At 43.3% G+C, this 8,304-nt stretch overlaps 1 protein-coding gene across 1 annotated transcript in view; it reads right to left on the bottom strand.

Annotated features, from left to right (window-relative positions):
• Window positions 1–936: 936 nt before the first annotated feature.
• pola1 (polymerase (DNA directed), alpha 1) overlaps window positions 937–8,304 on the bottom strand; it is a 64,686-nt gene continuing 57,318 nt past the window's right edge. The window contains 1 exon segment of the mRNA XM_080050638.1: window positions 937–1,868. Within this exon segment, the coding sequence (XP_079906764.1) occupies window positions 1,732–1,868 (137 nt within the window). The 3' untranslated portion in view covers window positions 937–1,731.

Here is an 8,304-nt window from a genome sequence, read left to right as displayed (position 1 = left end):
CCCACTTAAGGTTGCCTTCACAAGTCACAGTGGTTTGAAGTGATTTGTGCAGTGTTTATGGAAATGCACACGGTAGGATGGAGTAAAAATTCTCCCGTCGGTATTAACACAAAGGAGAATTTCTTGGGAAAAAAATGGTGAAACATTTAATGTAGTGAGTTACAGGCTGATATGTAACTGCAGCAGAGAAAATACAGTATTTAGAAAGTGATCATAAGGCAATAGATACCATGAGATACAAATGTTCCTTTAATATCCGTTTGCATAGGGCCTAGATGTTATATATCAGTTTTCCCACACAATTTTGACATCAATGTAAATAACCACCTTGACCTGATAAGTACAAGTCACTGAATTAGCCAAAAGCTAAAATTCCAGGTCTGTAGTACAAAATGTAGGCTACTATTTAACAATATTGATAAAGAGGATTTTATATAATCATTAATTCCTATATAGAAACCACTAAGAAATCTTGAAATCTTTCAAAATAGGTGAATACAGAAAGTGTATAAAAATATAGGAACATAAAAAGTGATGGAAAAGTAAGTTGGGCATCTTGGTTATTAGCGAACACTACGAAAACAGAAATAAACAGTGAATGAATTAGTGAGGGGACTACTTACAGCAGCGGAATGATACACATTTGATGCACTAGTAGAGTACTTACAGCAGGGCAGCGCGAGTGGGATAGGCTTTAGTCTTCTAAAATGTAGGAATATGTCACTGCTGTCGGCCTGTTTGTTGTGTTGCAGAGTGTGGTGGTAACAGTAACAATCAACTGACAACAGGATATCCATCCGCCCACTTCTCTGTCACTCCCCTCCCCCCCCCACACACACACACACAACCACACACTATTGCAAATAACACAAGATTAACATCTTATCCATTTAAGTTTTTATTTAATGTTTCAATATCAAAAAGGTTCTCGTCAATACCAAAATACTCAATATGAAATATTCTGCTTATTACAAAAAAATCATTACATAAAACCAACCTGAGCGATACAAGCTGGATACATAGAAAATGACAGGCATTAAAAGACAATATGCACAGAGGAGGGAGGGATGAAATGACATGAGTTAAACCGAGGCAGTGGAGGAGAAGAAGATCAGCTGTTCGATACAGAGGGGGGGAGGGAGAGAGAGAGAGAGAGAGAGACGTGTGGCCTCCCTCGCTCCCTGATCTGACACACACTCTCACACACTGTCAGGCTGAATGGTGGTAATCAGAACAAGTGTCCGATCGCCACAGGCATCCAGTGGTCTCAGTGGCCGGGGGTCACTATCATTGGCCAATTAGCAGCTTTTGGAGTATACTGGCTGCTCTGAGAAGTCATTTTTTCTCTCCACACACACACACCCAGTGCACATCCTAGCCTCCACACGCACAATAGACAGTCATTTAGGTATGATTGCTACTCCCCCTTTACCATCAGTGTGTGTGTGTGAGTCTATATGGAGAACCGGGTGTGAACAGTGTATGATTGGGGTTAAAGACACATAACGAGCCCATTAGGTTCAGGGAAGATGATTTGGAGGGTTCGGAGGTCAAAACCTTGAAAAAAAATCATCTCTGCCATCAGAAACCAATAACAGAAAAAAAACAGATGTCGATATTGGATCACCCGAATGTGCAAATCCCCCTGGCTTTCGTGTCAGATGTCGGAGCCTCTCATGCGGGCGGTGTCTTCATTTACAGATGTGTGTGTATTGTTTTGTGTTTTTCTTTTTACTTGAGGGAGGAGAAGGCCTGGAAAAGCTTGGCCAGGTTGATCTCCGAGTAGCCGCTTGTGGCCAAAGCTTTATCGGGCACTTCCTTCAGCTTCCGATACACCTCTCTGTCTTTGCTCCACCCCTTTGCACGAGCTGGAAGGAAAGAGAAGAAAAGAGTTATCTCTGCCGGAGCTCAATGGAGGATGATTCAAATCCTCTGCAAAGTCAATAGCAAAAGGCTATACTGTGACGTGTGCATTTCAAACTAGTGATCGATTCACTTATGATGACTCCATCCTTATGATTATGGTTGTGCAGAGTCGTACGCCAGGCTTTGTCTGGTCACTAATAAACACTGAGGGAGCGTGTTCACCCTTAACTGGAGAGCTAACAGATCCAATGCTATATTGCCAGCAATGCTATCACCGAGAGGGCCAGGAGTGGCGTCGCAAGATTGGTCTGAGGGGATCGATGACAACACACACACACACACGATCATAAGATCGATTGAAAGGACTGATGAGAGCATGAAGTCAATATCTGGTCCCTTTTATCCCCTCAGGTGGGCCGTAATAAAAGGCCAGAGAGAAGACTGAGATGCTGCTAGGCTTTGGCCACCAAAACCAAATCTTTACAATATTATGCTGAGTGTCAAGTGTAGATGAAGTATCGTGAAAAACCAAGTAATAACACACTATCACACCAAAGAGTGCAGCCAGTTACCACCAGGAATAATAGTGTTGACTGGAGAGACTAAATGGAAATTAAAGTTTTGTTTTGTCGGCGACTGTCTTGCCCAAGGACGGAACAACCATGACACAAGTGGCAGGGCGGGAATCGAACCGCCAACCCTTTGATCATTGGCCGACCCGCTCTACCACCTGAGCAACAGTCGCCCCTCAGAGTGTTGTACAAGCAAATCAATTGAAATATTGCCCGCTATTTATCTAGATCCTGTACTGTATATAAACATCCCAAATACACACATATATGGCTTGTTGTCATGCCCTCGCCACAGCCCTATCTCCTGTCCAGTCCTTCCTGCCTGCTGCGTTAGTGGCTGCTGGATAAATACCAGCCCACTGACTGCCCAAGGGAACAAAGGTTAGTTAAACAGAGATCTACAGTGAGGTACACACACACACACACACACACACACAGACGATTGGCAGCAGTTAAACACTTAAAAAGCACACTAAATCAAAGTCATGGCGACTAAAAAACATCCATTAGTCAGTAACCACCCATGTGCACACACACACACAAACACACAAAGAAGAAGATTGAGTGGTTGTCTTAAACGCCAGCGGCAACTGTTACCAGATCATCCTCAAGTTAGCAAGGACGGGAAATGGATGGAGACAAACTAGTCTATTTATCAGGGGAAGAGAAGAGGGGTGGCGGATGGGTGGCTGATGCATGATCAAGCGAAAGCAATCATGTCATCATTTCTGAAAGGTAGGAAAAAATAATTCACCCCCTCCTCTCCTCTTTTCACCCGCATTTCTCACTCCTTTCTCTTTTCCACCTCAATCACTGCGCAGTGAACAGATACACAGAATGATTTAGGAGTCACGGAGAGGAACAAGAATAAAGAGGGAGAGACCTGGTCGCGAGAAGGGAGCACGGTTCAAATAAATAGCCTCCCTTAAAGAGCGAGCGTCAGGCGGAAGGCTTTGCTGGGAAGGCCGCAGTTGTGGAGGGGGGAAAACAACGAGCAAGGAGTGGAAATAACCAAGAAAGGAGGATACTAACCCCGCTTTCCAATACTTTCCTGCTATTAACTACTACTATTTATGGTCACATTCGTGTGGTCAGATAAAGCATGCTTAAAAATACTCGGATGCCCTACTACATCTGGCCAGGTTTTTTAGAAGTGAAGTCATATCGACGGAGCCTCCGAGTAAAAAAACAACCAACAAAGCGATGGATATATTCAAGGTAAAAGTAAAGTAAAAGTATGTCTCAGTTGTACTGCATGCTGACTAGAGTATTTTCTTATCAGCTGTAGTATGCAGGACAGAAAAAAGAAAAGTATGCGATCTACAACGCAGCCTAAGACTGAAATGAAAGATGTAAAATGAAATATACATAGGGAGGATACTTATAGACGCTAATGTCACTTTAGATCCGAAAGACGTTGCCTAATTGATTGCATTAGACACCATCTCTTTAACTGACACACATTCACATGGACTCTAAAACGCACACGCACAGTGAGTGTATCAGGGGTTATCTCCGCTCTAACTAGGTGTTGTCACACACTCGCGCACACTCTGGCGGTGCCGGGCACGAGTAGATCGGGGCTCTGCACGCTCTAACTAGGTGTAAATACAATAACAAGCCTGTAATTAAGTGAGCATGATGAAGTTAATGGAGATCGGCCATTCTGTGGGCCCTGCCTCCATGAATATTCTATTAGGCTGGTGGCGACGGGCAGCTGGAATAGCAGTTAATTTAATCACCACTCGGAGCACGGGGAAACTTCTTTGTGTGAGTGTAATTGCACAGAATGAATAATTGATTTGACAATCGCACCCGCGGATTCTCGCCACCCCGCTTTGTATCGCCGGAGAAAGATGGAGGGAGGGGAAGATGAACACAGAGAGAGAGAGAGAGAGAGAGAGAGAGAGAGAGAGAGAAGAAGAGAAAGAAGACAGAGAGAGAGAGAGAGAAGAGAAAGAAGAGAGAGAGAGAAAGAGAGGAGAAGAGAAAGAAGACAGAGAGAGAGAAGAGAAAGAAGACGAGAGAGAGAAAGCGGATGAGGAGTGGGAGGGCAGAAGAGCGCTGAGAGATGCAGAGTGCTGAGAGGTGGCGGGGAAGCTGTCGGTAAATGGATCATTAGAAAAAAAAAAGCGCAGCTCAAGGACAATTGATATTTTATCAATGCGGCAAAATTACATTATTGCTCACACACGCAATCATACTGCCCACACTCCAGGACTGAAACCCGGAGAGGGGAGGGGGTGACGGAGTACACAGAGAAAAGGCAACAGATAGACACAAGGAGGGAGAGGAGAGGACAAGTGACTTGAAATGATTTGAAAGTCATTGATACGGGATGTTCCCAGCTAAGGAACGGACGGCGTGGTTTTTTTTTCCCATCGTGTGTGTGTCTCTGAGTGTGTGTGTGTGTATAATCTATTAGAGATCTCCTGCAGCGGATGAAATTGCCTCCATGTTTTACTCAGTCGCAGCAATCAGGCACCAAAATGCAATGTACATGTAGATAAGATGGGCGCACGCTTAACAAATGTGCACGTGCACACACACACACACACACACACACAGTGCAGCACTGCAGCAAAGACACACATTCAAAGCGATCAAATTACATTCAGCTTTGACAGCAGAGTTCTTTTATGCAAAGCTATTTTTTTATTACCTTATCGTGTGTGTTCGGTACACATGTTAACATGCAAAAGAAAAAAAAACAAAAACAAAACATGGCTGCACAGGTACGGCACTACTGTAATATGATATATTATTTTGTCAATAAATTCCATAAAAAGGCCAGAATCAACAATGTCTTAAAACGTCTTTCAACACATTTGTGGATCTCCGACCTTTTTCATTCATATTTTGTTTTTTCAAGTCCATATAATGCCCTATAACAGCTGGGCAAGGTAGATGTGAGCTAATGTTATTCAAACAAGAGGACATTTTAAATTGTTGGGGTGACTATTTTCAGCCGTGGCTTAATACCAGTTTAAGAGTTAGCAGGTACAGTATTTACAGCAGCAGGGTGGGTTATGTAGGATTAACTCAAAATAAACTGCATGACAGCCAGCACAATGGTGTGGCTCATTGGGGGGTGTTTCTAGACTTAAACAATTGAGGTCTATTTCACAGAGGAATAAGATATATCAGACTCTGGCTGAAGGGACAGTACTTTATAGAAAAAAAAAACAATTCTTAAGCTTGGACAATGGAATTTAAAAATCTTCAGGTTGCCAGCTCAAACTCTTAACCAGCTGCTGTAGTAGCAGATAGAAGCTATTTACAGTCTCTACACTAGCAGAAGGGCAATACAGCAATATCTCTGTTGGCCTGTCATGCACACAATCCCACAGAGACAAGACTCAGCACACAGATCCACACAACAGAGTAGAGTAGGGTGTATAGGATTGTATGTCTCCGCCATGTAATCCGAGCGGTGTGGCCCCTGGGTGTGTAATGCAGTAATATGGGGTATTACTGCCCCAGGACAGAGGGATAACAACTTAAAGCTATATTTTATAGCAGCGTGAGCGTCTATATATGCATCCTCCTCCATTGGAAGAAAAAACAGTATTATGAGGGTTTGTATGTGTGTATGGGAGTCTTTTCGTTGGATACACTAGTTTTGTCAGTGTCGAAAGACCAGATGAACTGATAGCCATACAGTGTAGACCTTTGTCGACAACACCTGCAGATAGACACAGCTATACGGTACATATACACCTGAAATATGTCCCTGCTACAATTACAAATTGTGAAATAATTTCTGTCAGTCTAAGTATCTATTTTATATTTGTATTTACATAGAACAAGTGAGAAGTGTAAGTGTGAGTTCAGTTATGGTTGGTTTTGAGTAATGGATGAGTTACAATTCAATCTGCAGCGTATTCCCTCCTCCTGTTGTTCAGATTCTCCATTACAGCATGGATATAGAAATGTACCGTAATCATTAACTGTAACATTAAGTGTGCTGCATCGGGAACACCACTTCACTTAGCTAATCACTTGAAGCAAACAACCATTCATATAATTCATTTAGTGTGTTATTAAAGAATGATTTTCTTAATGATTTTGTAAAAACATTGAAATGACACTTAACATTAACCTGATGTTGCAAAGCATTTTTTTTTTCCGAAGAGGGAAGAACAGAGGAACGTAGCTGCTTCTCCATTGACACAGTCTTTAACAGCTTAACATGATGCTGTCTGGATATGGTGCTGTGGTTTAGAACCCTCTAGGCAGTCTGTCCTCTGTGTGTGTGTGTGTGTGTGTGTGTCACCCCCCTAATAATCAGCCAAATCCCTCACTGGCAGCAACACTCACTGCTCATTGACATATGCAACCTGGAACAACGCCTGAAAAATTAACATTACTTTATTTTGAGGGGTCTCAAGCCCAAAATGTTGGAAAACCACTTGTCTGCAAGGTTAACACTTTGCATTTAAAGTGCGAGTTTTGAAGATAAATTGTGGTGTGTGTGAAATGTGATTCCTGGTGCCAGACACTGATCTGGTGTCAGTGGACCGCAAAATGCTTGCAGCAGGACAAGATGCTAAACTGCTTCACACCCATGCAACACGCGTCCTATACTGAGCACTGTACGCTGGGCCTTCTATATGTACAGGGCAGTGTGAGCACACAGGCCTTACCGCCAAGTATAGAATGCATTGAGCTTGTATTGTGATTTACAAACTCAGGAAAGAAAGCCGGGCGCAGATCAAATAACGCTACAAAGCACAGGAACATAAAGAAAAGACCAGAGTCAAGAATTGATTGGCGATGATTTCTTGCATCTGGACCAAGACAGAAATAAAAGAAAGCAAAAATGGAGGCTATAATCATGTTAGCCCCCCCCCCCCTCCTCCACTGGTCCAATCCCTCTATTGCAGCTCCCTCCATCTTCTGAGTGGTCATCTGTTGATTACACGTTATATTTACCTCTGCTGTCTCACTCTTTGGCTGCCTCGCTCGGCTCCGGGCGAGCGCAGCGTTCAGGCATACATACATAAATAACATACATACATAAATATTTAATCAAATAAATGAATCACTCGGCCCAGCGGCCCTTTCTAATCAAGTGACATCAATCAGGGAGAACTATGGGTAAAGAGGCCTTGTGGCTGACGCCTACTGAGCGCGCCCAGAGCGGTGGAGTAGCGTCTATTTGAGTCCAAGGGGGGAAATATACGCTCCATGTCCCATTATAGGAGAAGGGCTATCCTTTCGTCAGCGCGCCCATTACTCCCCCTATCATTTCCCCAAATCTAAAACCTGTTTTCAATCAACACAGCCAAACGAGTGCCTGTCCAAGAGGGAGAGAGAGAGAGAGAGGGAGAGAGGGAGGGAGAGAGAGAGAGAGAAAGAGCAAAGGAGAGAAGGCGGTAGAGATGGACAGAAAGGGTAGGGGCAGAGGGAGAGCGATGGAGGGCTCTTTCCTTCTTTCTTCCAGTGATTGGAGCGTTTTGCATTCTGTATGTGTGTGTGATTGAATCCGTCTCCTAAATTAGGGCTGTCGACTCGAGGAGCTGAATGTCCTTAACCCCCCCTCCCCATATCCAATGCCCATACTCCGCTACGTACGTACGTGTGTGTGTGTGTGTGTGTCACACACATCATTGCTGAATATTGTAAGTGTAGGCTGGGTAAAAGGTTTACGTTGAGCCATTGATTGCTAATGCTATGTTGTATGCTTATTTGGGAGGAAGCCATGTTAGACATCAAAATTCAAAATTCAATAGCGGTTCTGGTAACTTGATTTCTGTTCCAAAGGCGGTACCGCAGAATAATAAAAACAGCAAAAAAAGGAGAAAATAATGATAAAATTTTCTTTAAAAAAAAAGCAGGCCTGCTTCCTGTTTGCACAACATTT

The sequence above is a fragment of the Ammodytes marinus genome (assembly GCF_949987685.1).
Source record: "Ammodytes marinus genome assembly, chromosome: 21".
Lineage (NCBI taxonomy): Eukaryota > Metazoa > Chordata > Actinopteri > Uranoscopiformes > Ammodytidae > Ammodytes > Ammodytes marinus.
This window is presented reverse-complemented; position numbering and strand designations above follow the sequence as displayed.